General features: G+C 42.7%; 1 protein-coding gene across 2 annotated transcripts in view; it reads left to right on the top strand.

The window, feature by feature from the left end:
• Nucleotides 1–572: 572 nt before the first annotated feature.
• TXNDC11 (thioredoxin domain containing 11) overlaps nucleotides 573–14,543 on the top strand; it is a 27,811-nt gene continuing 13,840 nt past the window's right edge. Inside the window, exons 1-4 of one of the 2 annotated variants that reach the window (XM_063413957.1) lie at nucleotides 573–817; nucleotides 5,253–5,469; nucleotides 6,190–6,287; nucleotides 8,121–8,250. In XM_063413957.1, coding sequence (XP_063270027.1) covers nucleotides 672–817; nucleotides 5,253–5,469; nucleotides 6,190–6,287; nucleotides 8,121–8,250 — 591 coding nt within the window. In that variant the 5' untranslated portion in view covers nucleotides 573–671. Of the gene's footprint in view, nucleotides 818–5,252; nucleotides 5,470–6,189; nucleotides 6,288–8,120; nucleotides 8,251–14,543 lie in introns of those variants that run through there. The other variant, XM_063413958.1, reaches the window with a different exon arrangement.

The raw sequence follows: 14,543 nt of genomic DNA, 5'->3' as shown, positions 1-14,543 counted from the left end.
CTTGGAAGTGACTGCTCCTCCCAGGCTGGGCTGCAGTGCACGGGAGTAGGAACGTAGCTTGGTGCTTGAAATGCCACCTGCTGCAGTGCTGATTTTTTACATTGTTTCTAATAAAATGAGCGTGAGACAGAGTACTATGGACACTGTTATTTGTGTGACAAAACCTGATTGTATCGTGTGCCTTTCGAATTGTTTTCTCAATTTTATGCTTTCATTGTTTAATGTAAGTGCTCTGTAAATCACTGGAAGTAATTCTAGACAAAACTAAACATGACATCCTTGTTCTGTACGGCCGGTGTGGAATCCTTCCTGGCTGCGGGTGGGGCTGTTGGGGATAGCTGCCGGGGGGCTCGGGGATTATTTATCCATTGATCCCGGCCACGGGACTGGGAACGGTGCCGATGCTGAGGGCAAGATGCGAGCACAGCACTCTCCGGCGCCGAGTGCAGGAGGGAGCACAGCCATCCCCGTCCCGGTTTTCCCGGTGCCCGGGCAGGACGCGGAGCGCCGGCCGGCTGTGCGCCTGCTCGGGCGGGCGGACGTGGCGGCGGCGGGTTGGCGGGCGGCGCGGCGGCCCCGCCCGGCCCGGCGCGCCTCACGGGCGGGCGCTGGGAGACGTGTGCGAGCGGGAGCGGCCCGGGGCCCGCGGCCCTGCCCCCCTCGGCCGGGCCATGTCGGTGTGCGGCGGCCCCGGCGACGCGGCGGCCCCGCGGCTGCGGCCCCGCGCTGCCCTGATGGCGCGGCGGCCCGAGCTGCTGTGCGGCGCGGCCATCGTGCTGGGCTGCGCCTTCCTCGTCGCCCTCAAAGTCACCTGCAGGTACCGGCGGGGGAACGGGCGGACCCGGGGCTCGGCCAGGACGGAGCGGCCGCCGTTCCCAGAGGCGGTGCTGCTCCGGGGCCTGGGCAGAGCCGCCGGCGGGACCCGGCGGGCCGGGGTCGCCCCCGGCGCCGTGTACCCGCTGCGGCCGGGCCGCGTCGGGCACGGACATCCCCGGGCTGGGGGACGGATCCTCCTCCCGAGCCCCACCACATGCGGTCCCCAAGGCAACTTTGACCGGTTCTGTGTCGGGGGGACGCCGTGTCCCCCTCAGCGGGATGGCAGCGCAGTCCCGGTGTGGGCAGGGGCGATAAGAACGTGGGTGGGGAGGGAGCGAAGTGTTTTAAGAGACATCTGTGCCACCGGGGTGTCGTGCTGTGGCGGCAGATCCGCGGGGGCTCCCGCTCCTGAGGGCAGTATCGGGATATGCAGGGCGGTGTCTGAGGATAAACCAGGCTCTGCTCCCTGGGGCCCGGGAATGGGACAGGAGGCAACGGGCAGGAGCTGCTGCTCAGGAAGTTCCACCTGAACATGAGGAAGAACTTCTTCCCTGTGAGTGACCGAGCACTGGGACAGACTGTCCAGAGAGGCTGTGGAGTCTCCCTCGCTGGAGATATTCCAGAACCATCTGGACACAGTGCTGTGCCGTGTGCTCTGGAGTGACCCTGCCCGAGCGGGGAGGTGGGACCAAAGGTACTGTGATCCCTTCCAGCCTGACCATTCTGTGGCCCTGTGACAGGCTCGTTGTTGAGATGGAGCTGCTTTTGCTCATCTCCAGCGGTGACTGGGCCCTGGCGCTGCTGCAGAAGGGCCGCGGGGGCTCTGGGCCGCAGCCCTGCCCTCAGCGCTCTCGGCCTCGGCGGGGCCGAACGAGGCTGCCCTGGCTCATGTGTTGATATCAACACCCCCTTTGCCTGCACCTGCTTCAGACAGAAAGGTGTTCCATGGTTCCCGTGCCACTCTGGTGGTGCTCCTCTTGGAAGCTGGAAGTTCCTTCTTTGCAAAGGGCTCTCCAGTTCCTGTTTGCCCGGAGCTGGTGTACGTGGAACCAGGAGATGTTTGTGCTGCAGGGGCGGGGAGCGGCGGCAGTGAACGGTGGGCACAGGCTGCTGGTTCTGCAGCCTAAACCAGGCTCTAAATCTTCTGGATGGGTTTTAGGTCAAGGTGACTGTTAAGTGCCCCAGGTCATACTGTATTAAGAACATTTACTGCACTTGGGGTTTAATTTTGAGATTAGGAGGAGGCTACAAGGTACTGATTATGTCCCTGTTCCGCAGCATCTGACAAATTTTTGTTCCATGAAACACTTGGTTCACAGGTCATGCTTCTGAAAAATGCTAAGGCCTTCTTTGATTACGTGTCCACAAAGGATGTATTGCTTGAATCAGAGTGAATTTTAAGTTTATGAATGAGTGCCTCTGAGCATCTGTGCCTCCATTCCAGGAGACTCTATTTCACGGTGACCAGATAATGTAGATGCGATTGTAAAGCTCTTGCCATATTTCAGAATGTATAGTGAAGGATTTCTGGACATAATCACCTCTCTGGTGTCACATTACTAAGAAAATAATACTTTTTTTTTATACTTACAATGATACTTCCTGCTCTCTTCTATTTAAAATGTGCATATTCCTCTCATTTTATTGCCAGTTGTGTTTGAAAGCTCACAGATGGAATGTGATTGGAATGTGGTTCTCACTGCCCTGTAATCGAGAAGTTTGATTAAAAGGGTTCAGCTTTTCAGATTGTAGTTAAATAGACAAACTAATATGAGATAGGTATTCCCTGTTTGGTTGCTGTCAGAAATATAGAAAATTCAGGTGTAAAATTCCTTGTGCAATTTGGAGCATGGTTAATTGCGCATGTTAACTATAAATACAGGACATAGTTTCTCACCACATGTCAGTGTGATTTACTAGCAGCACCAGGGCATAGGTACTACCACTGCTCTTACAATAGATAACTTTCGAGATCAATGGATAAAAAGTATGGAAAGGGAAAATTCCTGTACTACAAGGCAGTCCATTAGTGGGATTTGAAGTGTTGCAGGTTTATAGTGGCTCAAGGAATAGCCAAATGAGACTGACCTAGCATGGGTTGTTAATGGAAAGCCTGTGGTGTAGAGCCTGAGTTATTTCTGGCACTATGCAAATATCTTTGAGACAGCCCCACTCTAGGACTGTGCAATCAAAGGGGCTACTGGCCCTGTTGGCGCTTGCATGTGTTTCCCTTTATTGCCAGGATGTTCTCATGGAAAGTTTAAGTTTTTGTAGGCTCTGGCAGCAGCTAAATAACACAATCAGTGTTTTAATAAACAGTTTGTGATTATATTTGTGTAATCTCCTGTTTGTGTGTAATTTCTTACGTAATGCTCAGTTTCTATGTGTGTCAATTTTAGGGGTTTTCTTAGGGAAATTAGTCAAGGTATTCTATTATATGTTTGGTATTGCAGAGGAAGACACTACTTAGCACGTCTCCTTAAGCAGCTGTTAGCTATCGATTTATTATGTTTTGGCTTTTAATAATTACTGGAGTTTTAATGATATTTGAAGGCAGTTGTGTAGTTTATGACTCACTCATGTCACGGGACTTCTACCGATGTGTTCTACCCGTTCTTGCAATTTGGAGCCAATTCATTATCTAATTTTTAAGTCTTACACTGTAATTCTTGAACCAATCATTCTCCTTTGGTTGAATTCAGTAGAGGAAGCAGAGGTTTTAAACATAGTGAGGTTGTCAGTTTTCATTAAACTAGATGGAGAGGAGAAATTCTAGCTGGTGTCTCTGAGGAAGTGTTGTGCTTTCAGCAGCTGATCAGTGTGTGTGTGCCAGAGCTCACTCTGGAGCTGTGTCCTGTCCCGCTGGCAGGCAGAAATCTTGGGAAGAAGCTGCAGTTTGGATAAGTGTGGGGTGCAGGAATGGCAGGGAACCAGAGGTGTTGGTTGTGAGCTGACTGAAGAACTCGGGTTGGGAAGGAGGTGCTGAGTTGGTGGTTGGGAGAGAAAGGAAAGAACACAGACAGAAGTCCATAGAAAAAGTAGATTTTTGATAGTCTGTATAAAAACATAATGTTGTGAGTGGAGAAATGAATGAATTATAAGCAGGAGGAACCATTTAGTATTTTCAAAATTCTGATTTTTAAGATTTGATTTTGAAGCAATTTTCTCTTATATACAAATTAAGAATTTCTATAACTTGTGATATATACCAGGGGCAATTCTAAAATGTTAAAGTGAGAAGCCTGGAAATGAGAGAAGAGCTACACTACAGTTTTTTGCTGTATTATAAAGACAAAAGTACTTAAAAACTAGATAGATTGTAAAGTTTGAAAGTTTTTAGGAGGTTGCTTAGGAGGCAGAGTTTTTAGGAGGTTGCTTAATATATGAGTTTGACAGTATCGCAATTACTAAAATTTTAACCTGAGAAGGATCAAATATCAGATAATAAGATTCTTGTATTAGCTTTTTATTGCAACAAAGTAAAAGAAATGCACACAAAGTTAAAAAATGCACAGTCTTTCCTAAAACTTCCTGTCCCATTACAAACCATGGCAAAACTGAGCATGACAATGTTGTCCAGTGTTCAGTCTGGCTTACTCTAGTGTAAGTTCAGCTAGTGAAAAATTTTAAAATGAGACAATATAAAAAGAGAGTATGATCATTCACTTGCATTTAAGACAGATTATACCATAGCAACTTTTGAACACCTTGGAAGTCCCAAATTCTGGATTATCTGATTGCTGATTAGATAGAAAGGGTTTCTTGAGTACTTGATTTATGTTCTTCATATTACTTACTGGCCAGTTAAATTTCTCTTAACTTCATCTGTCATAATCTCTTTAAATTTAGACTCTCTATTTGTTGATGTTGTCCTTACATTGATGTGTCCTGAACAGTTTGCAGTTCCTGCTCTGCTCAGTAAAATAAACTAGCGCACATTTATGTATGTTTTCCTAATACAATATAAAAGAATGGAAGTATAGAATACTGTAAAACAAAGCATAAGGCAGGGTAATAGGCTCTGTTTATATAAACAACACATCACAAAACTTTATGACCAGTATCTCTTTTCTTATCAGGGTGCTGTTACCTAAGGTACAAGTGTTAAAAGAGGATGAGGCCAGGGAAGAAATCCAAAGAAATCACTCTTCATGGTAATTTTATGCTCAACAGCAGCCAACCATAAGAGTGTGAGCCATAAACATTTTGCATGGTATCAGAGTGTGACTTTCTAAAGCTTGTGAAGGGTGATCTTTAGATGTTTTTAGTGTTTTGTGAAACTAACTCAGATAACATAAATTGTAGTAATTTTGCATTAATTTCTAAAGTTTTGTCATTGCATGCATTTTGCACAGATTAAAACTTAGGGCTTTGGGCACACTTTTTTAACTACTGCTGTACAGTCTCAATAACCACTCCTAATTTTCTTCCTGCAGCCGTGCAAAAGATGTCACAATGCCAGCGAAGCTTCCAGTGCATTTTTTCCCCCCGAGATCCGCAGTGGTTGACCTTTTCCGGGGGCAGCTGGACTATGCGGAGCAGCTCCGGCAGGACTCCGAGGTCGTGCTCTATTTCTTCTACGCGCCCTGGTGCGGGCAGTCCATCGCAGCGAGGGCAGAGATAGAGCGTGTGGCCAGCAGACTGTCAGACCAGGTAACGCCAGGGAACACACCGGGCTGAAACAGAACCTGAGAGCTTCTCAGTGTCCAAGCTGCTGCTGGTTTCTGTCTTCTCATGAGAAACAGCAGGACTTGAATCATTTTAGGGAAACTCATCAGTCACCTGAATTTTAATTTAGCATACAGAGTGGTAGAATAAATTGAGACAGCCTCTCATACCTCTCATACCTCTCATACGTCTGTTATTTCTGCATTTGAGAAGCCCACAAGTTTCTTGTTGTAAAGTGTTTTCATATTTTTTCACCTGGCTTCAGACAGAAATTCCACAGATTTTGCTTCCAGTTCTGAGATCCTTGGAGGCACTGGTAATCACATAAAGATTGTAACCACAGCACTGCTTTCAAAACAGTTGGGTGCCTGTGAACACTTCACAGGTGCAGCTGTCCTAAACCTCCCCTTGTTGAGCTCCACTCTGCAGAGAAAGTAATTAATGTGAGTTATGATTAAATAAATAAAATTGAAGGATTTAGATTAAGAAGCGTAAAAGCTGGAAAGAATAGTGGCCAAAAGGATTGCTGATGCAGAATGACAAAAATAGTTTAAAAAAAGTCTGTGACAGATATGGAATACTGAGTTGAAAAGGCCCTGAAAATATCAGATGAAATGGATTGGAAAAAGTACATCAAGTACACCTTGGATAAAGTAGGTCACAGTAATGTACTTTGTTAGCTGTGAATTTTTACCTGCTTTGCAGGTGCTGTTTGTGGCTATAAATTGCTGGTGGAACCAGGGGAAATGCAGGAAGCAGAAGCATTTCTTTTATTTTCCTGTGATACACTTGTACCATCGGAGGTAAGATTTCCTATGTACAGTCTGGGTTTTTTACTGTTGTTTTGGGAAACAAAGGTGTCATATAAAATGTTACATTTCTGGCTTCAGGAAATAGTTTTTGGGTAGATTCTAGGTGAGCTCATCCTGTATGCTACTCAGGTGCCAGGTAGGGCTGTAACTGTCAGTTTAATGACATGCTGGGCAATTCTTCAATTCTTCATCCTTATGGAAATTTTGGGTTGCCTGTGCATCTCCTGGAAGTTCTGCCTCCAGTGAAAATAATTCAGAGTTACATATTAATTTTTGGTGTCTGCTTGCTCAGTGGATGGATTATAACAACTGGTCCTCATTTATGATGGCATTAAAGAATGTACCTAAGGGTTGTTGAGGTTAGTGGAATTTAAGTGCGTATTTAAATTGCACTACATACTGAAGACCTTGTTCTAATTTTGAACTCTGCACTTACTTTTTATTCCCCCAAAGCTATCATTGTATAAAATTTAATATAAGCTCACTTTTATTTTTTAGTATTTGTATGTATTATCCTTTTTTTGTCTCTGTGTGGAGCAGGAGGTAAGGAAACACAGTTTCTAACACTGCATAAAAGCATTCAATCCCTTGTATTTTACATTTTATTTTGCTAGTCTTGAACTGCAGCTCTCTTTCATTACAGAGGCTAATTTTGTTTTTTGGGGGAATTTATGCATTGAGGAGGAACAGTCCTAGTCTTTGTTAGCTGAACTTGTAATAATTATAGGCATAATTCAAATGGTAACTAAAGAACCCTGCAATCCCACTGGGATGTACATTGATCAAAACTTACTTGACCTTGAAATTGCAACACAGTAAATGGATGCACTTGATGTCATCAGTAACCTTAAACAGAGTTATAACAAGATGAGGTGTAAATCCCTATTGATACTCCATAAAATCCTGAAGGGCATACACCCCTCATGCCTGAGATATTAAACCTCTCATGTGGTGCCCTGGGCATGTGACATGCTGAGCAGAGAGTACTGCTGTGAATAAACTGTAATAAACTGATGTAGAATGGTCTAGTGGGCTCCAGGAGACCATTTTGAAGCACCTCCATACAGGGATCTCAGTGTGAGCTGGGTATTTTCCAGTGTGTCTGTGTGTGCAAGCTATATTGAAAATGCATCACATTGAATTCTTCAGTGGAAATGGACTAATTCTTTCTGCTTTTTGTGTTTGATTTCATTTGGGACAATGATGCTTTGTCCAATTCATTGATAATTAGGAGGAGAACCTCTGGAATTCACAGCTGCAAGCCCCAACCCACCTTACGTTTTAGCACTGCCTAACATTGTGTGAGCTGTTTTATTAGATGGCTGAGGGGGAGACTGGAGCTTTGCTGAGTCTGTTCATCAGCAGTGCAACTGAATTTGTCCCTGCTCTACTGATTGCTGCTCGTAAAAGCCTGTATAAAAATATTGCACCTTTTTATACTGTCTGAGACACTGTAAATACAAGGGCAAATAGTGACCTTTTTCAGATCTGTATTTGAAGTCATGTGTGTTTACTTCAGAAGAAGTGGAAAGATACATATATGGTCTGTAATTTATACCTGAGTTTTCCCAAGTTCTTTAAAGGGACTCAGAAGTGGTCTCCATCCCTCATGCTCACCAACACTCTGCCCCTTCCACAGGTGGTCTGGTGCTTCCCTCTGCTAACACACCTCCCTCATCAGTTAGAGAAGCCACTGGTAAAACACAGAGAGCAATTCCCTAGAGGCTGAGCATGCTGTCTATGTAGCTCCTACCTGCCACCCCCTGGAGGGACTCTCTACTGTTAATTTAAGTCTTAATGTTCTATTATTTTTTTTGGTACTAGTTTTGGACCAATTGAATACAAAGGCCCTATGAGTGCTGTTTATATTGAAAAGTTTGTTCGCCGGGTGATGACACCACTACTCTACATCTCGTCTCGATCAAAATTACTAGATTTCCTCTCAAATTATGAGGTACTTGTCTCTCTTCTCTAGCTTTACCACTGTGGTTTAGAAAGAGTTTGACTTGTTTAAGGATTAAATTTGATCTGCTCCAAAGTAGTAGTTTATTTTCAGGATCTTGAAATCAGTGCCCTATAAATTTGTTAAAATCATAAGAATATGAAATGACAAATTCATAATGTTGATTCCCTGTATAGTTACTATTTTGATTTAGTGATGCTCTTAATTTACTTTAGTATGTAGAGACAACAATCAGAGTTGTTACCTCACCAAACTGTTACATACAAACAAGAGAGAAGGGAGAAATCTTTCCACAAAAATCTTGCAGTCTGAAGTTGGGAAATATACAATCATTACTTTAATTTTTAAAGAATAGTAAGCTTTTCTAGTAGGATAAGTTTTCTAATTGAAAACAAATGCGAAACCAGTTGAACTGAGAGCTCCTAATCTCTTTGTATGCAGTAACTTGATGATTTTAATCCAGTGGTACATGGTGTTTTATTCATTTTGGTCTCTTGTGTTCAGAGGTGCCAAGATTGGTAACAATACTGGTGGAATAATAGCTTCCAGTTAGACAAAATGTGCTTACAACAGAGCCATTTCAAATCCCTTTATAACTCTTCATTTGTGTAGTGCACAGTGCAGAAGTACCATAACCTTACTAAAGCCCAGGCTGTCACAGCAGCGTGGAAAACCTGATAAATCAGTGCTGTGGCAGTGGGGAGCACCTGGGAGGGCCCCTGCAGTGTCTGGGACTGGAGCAGAGCCTGTGGTGCACCTTGGGGTGCCTGGTCCTGCTGCAGGATGGACTGTGCTGCTCCATGGCAGCTGGTTCTGCTGCAGGATGGGGCTGTGCTGCTCAGTGGCAGCTGCCACTGCCTGGTTCTGCTGCAGGATGGGGCTGTGCTGCTCCATGGCAGCTGCCACTGCCTGGTTCTGCTGCAGGATGGGGCTGTGCTGCTCAGTGGCAGCTGCCACTGCCTGGTTCTGCTGCAGGATGGGCTGTGCTGCTCAGTGGCAGCTGCCACTGCCTGGTTCTGCTGCAGGATGGGGCTGTGCTGCTCAGTGGCAGCTGCCACTGCCTGGTTCTGCTGCAGGATGGGCTGTGCTGCTCCGTGGCAGCTGCCCCTGCCTGGTCCTGCTGCAGGATGGGCTGTGCTGCTCCGTGGCAGCTGGTTCTGCTGCAGGATGGGCTGTGCTGCTCCGTGGCAGCTGGTTCTGCTGCAGGATGGGCTGTGCTGCTCCGTGGCAGCTTCCCCTGCCTGGTCCTGCTGCAGGATGGGCTGTGCTGCTCCGTGGCAGCTTCCCCTGCCTGGTCCTGCTGCAGGATGGGCTGTGCTGCACAGGGGACACAACTGGGAGTGTCCCTGGGGTAGGTGCTGTGCTGGTCATGCCAGGAACGACTGCTGGCTTTGGTTTTCCAGTGTTTTAAGCAGGGACTGTGAGTTGTGGCCTGTCTCTGGTGCTGATACTTTGTGTAATCCATGCAATTCTGTTGTCCTTCCATTGCTTCAGTTTTGCTGTTCCAAAATCATAAAACATTTCTTTGCCTCTTAAAGAGATTTTAAAAAATCCATGGTTGGTTTTTGGTTTGTATTATTTATTGGTAGACTGCAGAAGGTTACTAATGAGCTAACTTAACTATAGCTAATACTGTCATTAAGCTTAAATTTGCTTTACAGTAAGAGGTGTACTTCCACTGGAACAAGACTAAGATAAAACACGAGTTTAGGGGACAACAAAAAATATTTTAAAATACTGTTTAGCAGTTGAACAGATATTTTTGTTTCTGCGTTCAGACTTTCCCTCTTCCTATGCTTGAAAATCTGTGACTCCAAGTGCTGAGTTGAAGTTTACATTCAGCATTTGTTGGTTGGTTTTTTTGCTGAAATGGCCCTAGAGCAGAGGTGTTCTGCTGTGTTGTTCTGCAGTCATTTATCCTTAAGATTCTGTCCCGGACCATGGCTCTAGGCACTCAGTGTCTTTCTTGCCTCTGTAAAGTTATGGTAGAGGGGAAGGAGGGGATACAAAAGTAACAGATACAGATAAGTTGAAAGAAACATAATTATTTATGAAGATGAATGCAGAGAAAACCGTAGACACAAAGGAAAAGTTCGTTTGAAACTAGAAATGAACAGGTTGTTTCATCACTTCAGTCAGAAATGTGAACGTTTTACAATGTTTTCTGTGCGAGTTGAGAAATTGATACCTCTTGTAGGAGAAGATACAATCTAGGGGTGATTCCTGTGTTTAAGAAGTGAGAAAGTTTGGGGAATAGAGTAGGTTATGGGAAATTGGGACCTGTATGGCACAAACTAATTGCTGTTTTGAGACCCTTGGCTAGTGTCTTCCTTTGTCTTTTGATCTTCTCTTTATAAAAAATACTAGTTTTTAGCAGAAGGGAAAGGACAGAAGACTGTCAAGGACTGCTTTAGGGTACTTTGGACACTATCTGCTGGTGAATCATGTTTTTGTGATTTCACTGAAAAGCTAATTAATTTCAAGTTCAAAATAATTTGAAAGATTTGTCATCATCACTGTCTAATTTTCAGTCCTGTGTTTTGATAGCAAATGGGTTCTGCAAACTAGAGTAAATACTGATGAGCAGAATCCGGTTAAATGTAAGAACAGGTGGTGGTTGTTACTTGGTCTTTTGTTCGTTCCTCGACCTCATCACGACTGTCGTGATATGCCGCGTTGCTCTCACTAGAGGACGCTCAATCCCCGTGAAAAAAAAAATCTGGTTGAACCCTGGGAAGTTGAGATCCTGCATTCTCTGATGGTATTTGGGGTTGGTTTCTTTGGGGTTGTAGAATGACAGTAGTGTAAAACTAGAAATGGATAAGAATTAATTTTTGAGAGCAAGGAAAATGTGCCATTTGGAAAGCAGTTACAATCTTGGAATGTTAGGGAAAATCTAAGTTAAATGAGCAGAAAGATGTACAATTCCTGCCATAACTCAAGGTACCTTGATCAGATTTCTTTTGTTTTCTTACCTGCAGGGATGTAACAGTTTCATTTTAATCCAAACTGGCATCTCTCGTTCCTCATCTGACTGCCCCAGCTGCTAGAGATGGCCTTGGCCTCCTGAGGCACAGAGGAAAAAACAGGAAGCCACTGTAGTTAGACAAAAAGCTTCACTCATTTAGGAAAATTAAATGTGCTCAGGGAATTCATCCTTTTCTGGCTTTGGGAGGAGTAGGAGAGGAGTTGGTGTCTCTGGGAAGTGGCTGCTGTGTCTCTTAACATGATGTCAGCTTTCTGCTTTGCTGTCTTTGTGCAGGAATGTTTCCTGAGCATCAGCCAGCTGAGTAGACCTGACACAGACAGATACAGCTGGCTCTTGTGCAGTGCCTGTGTTAAATGAGGTGAAAATTTGCTTTCAGGTCTGGGTACACAATGATTTTAATATCATTGGAAAATGATGTTAAATGTAAATTTAATCTAGGATCAGTCAGCAGTTTCTTTGCATTTCTACAGATTTAGTGGTATGTGATATTGGTTCTTCTGTTCCCCAGAGAAGACACATTCCTTTCCTCTTGGTCTTTTCCTTCCCATGTTCACAGATAAAATGAGGCAGGAATTTTATGCCTGCCTGTGCAAGTCTGAGAGTCTGAAAAAATCACCTCCTTTACTTCAGTGCAATCTAGCCAAAACATTTTTTTTTAAATTACAAATTGGGATAGAAGTAACTGGAATATTAAAAGCATTTATCAAGTTGTAAACTAATCGGTAGCTGTGGGATTTGTCTTATCTTTTGTTCCTATTATTTCACTTTTTTGGCCTTTAAATTTCAGAGCTTTTTCATTGCAGTCATTTAATGCTGCCTTTCTACAACTCTTCAAGTCAGCTGTAGTTTCAGTGACTCCCACCAGCCCCTGCAAATTTTGTTCCTCATGCTTTCTTCCCTTCTCTAAAGTGCTTATAGAAATATTAACTTGAGTATCAGTACACATCCTGGCTGGCTGTCTTTGGTTGCTGAAAAACGTTAATTTCTAACTGTTTTTTATTTTTTTACTAATCTGGAAAAGGGCCTTTGTTATTATTTCTTCTCACCTTCCTTTCTTCAAGAGTGGTTGGTAACTTATTCTAGGCTTTATGGAATTACAGCATGCTGCAGGGAGTCATCTACATGCTTGCTTATTCCTTCCAAGAGCTGTGATAGGTTTGAGGCATGGTTCAGTAATAAAACTGCTGGCTTTTCTCCAGGAGAAATTACTCATCTGAAAATCTCTGTTCATTCTTAAAGTTTCCATGAACTTGCTGCTTGATAATTGTCGAGATGCTTGGTAAATCTGGTACTTGGTTTGATTGCATCTCACATCACTTTCCATTCCTGTGGTGTAGAGACCACGCAAGAAATAGGCTTGAGTACAATTAATGATTTTGTATTTCCATATATGAGTTCCATTAGAAGATGGCCCTAGGAAGTCTTCACTAATGACGTCCTCAGGCTTGCTGCAAAGCCCTTCCTGCAAACACTGTACAGAGCAAGAACTGTTGTTACTTGGAATACCTGGAAGTGTTCAGTCTTGTTAAAAAATTAATTCTTACAGACAGGAAAACTTTATTGGTACTTGACAATGTATTTTATTGAAAATTATTGAAAATGCAGTATTTTAGTCCCTTTCCTCATATGTATAATTGCACCCTGTAACAGGGCAAAAAACTTTAACTGGTCTGGGATGATGATTAAAAGGACATTAATTAGCCAGATTACTGATTAGGCATAGAGGACTAGTAAATAGTAGTATATATAGTAGTGTAGTATATATTAGTGGATAGTAGCATATATTCTGCAACTACTTTTTTTTTTAATTGAAAAAAACACTTTACAAAAATTATTGTTTGGAAACATTACTCACAATCTGGAAATCTTAAACTTCTGTTAGTGTAAAGCAGAGCTGGCAGTCGGAATCAGAATGTTATCTTTTAAATAACATTATAAATACTTCTGCATCTGACTTCTGGCTTTTTGCCACATTTTACTGTCACTTTTGACTCTCCTTTCATTCACTCTTTGGTGTCCTAAATTCTCTTGGTACAGGATTAGTATTCAAAATAGTCCTAGGAAATGGGAAGCTAAAACTTTGATTATCTTATCTGTCTCCTTATTTTGCTTCAGTTGGATGCTTTCAAAGTTTTTTAGAAGGAATTGCTTCTTTTTACTGTCTTAGTTTGGAACTAAGAGAAAAAGATGAACATTAATTAATAACCTGTATGTTGTTTAAAAGAGAACCCTAGTGCTATTGTTTTGCTGTGTTCTTTACACTACTATTTAGTTCTGTTTTTATTTTCTTCTTGGTAATTCCTGATAATTATTGTAGCAGAAATTTCCCTAATTGCTTATAACTCATTTTTATTATTCATCATTTTCTTGGGGTACCTCATGAAGAATCTTTATGAACAAGGGGTTTATGCTTAGCATTCATCCATGAAAGAGAATTCCTGCCTAAAAAGAGAAGTCATGAGCTGGAATGGGCAATGTTGTTATTGGTGAACATCTTCACATTGCTAATTCATACTGAATTAAATCAGTGTGTTAGGCTGATATGAATAACTGAATTCATATTAATAATGACATGTAAAATATTATTAGTAAAATGTATGTTCATGATTTTAAAAGAAATTAATTTTATAGGTAGAACTCAAAAAAAAAAAAAAAAAAAAAAAAAAAATCCTCATGTGAGAATGTATTTGCCACACAAAGGGTGCCAGGTGAGTCTGGAGTCTGTTCCACAGCAGTCCCTGGAGTGCTGTTGCTTTGTGTGTCAAATGCCTTCTGTGTTCCCTGGTGGAACTGAGAAACAAATAACACCAAGTAACCAAATGCCATCACTTACTCTGTCCTGAAAGTTTATTAAGCCCGTTTAAGTGATGAGTCAAAAGCATAATTAATAGTAATTTTTAATGGATTATATTTTGAAAAATTAAAATCAAAGCTTAACTGAAATATTGGGACAAGAAAAATCTGGGATGTGTACCTTTTTATTCCAAGTCAGCTTCTCCCAGATTCTCTCCTGACTTTAATAGGAAATCATTCACCTGGAAAAGTCAATAGACCTGTTCTGGGATGAGTCTTCTAAATTTGGAATTGTGTATCTGGCACTTCGAAGAGCTTTATGGATATGCAGATGGGATATGGAGTTCTCAGGATTTTTGTGCAGTTGGTCTCTCACTGACTCTTGCAGGATGTACTGAAAGCATTTACAGTGACTGTAGCTTAAAGATGGAGTGATCACTTAGCAGTGCAAGTATTCACACACAAAGTGTGTGAATTCATATGTAAATACTAATTATATGCA

The sequence above is a fragment of the Prinia subflava genome, chromosome 17, assembly GCF_021018805.1.
Source record: "Prinia subflava isolate CZ2003 ecotype Zambia chromosome 17, Cam_Psub_1.2, whole genome shotgun sequence".
Lineage (NCBI taxonomy): Eukaryota > Metazoa > Chordata > Aves > Passeriformes > Cisticolidae > Prinia > Prinia subflava.
Note: the sequence above shows the minus strand (reverse complement) of the source record. Positions and strands in the feature narration are given on the sequence as shown.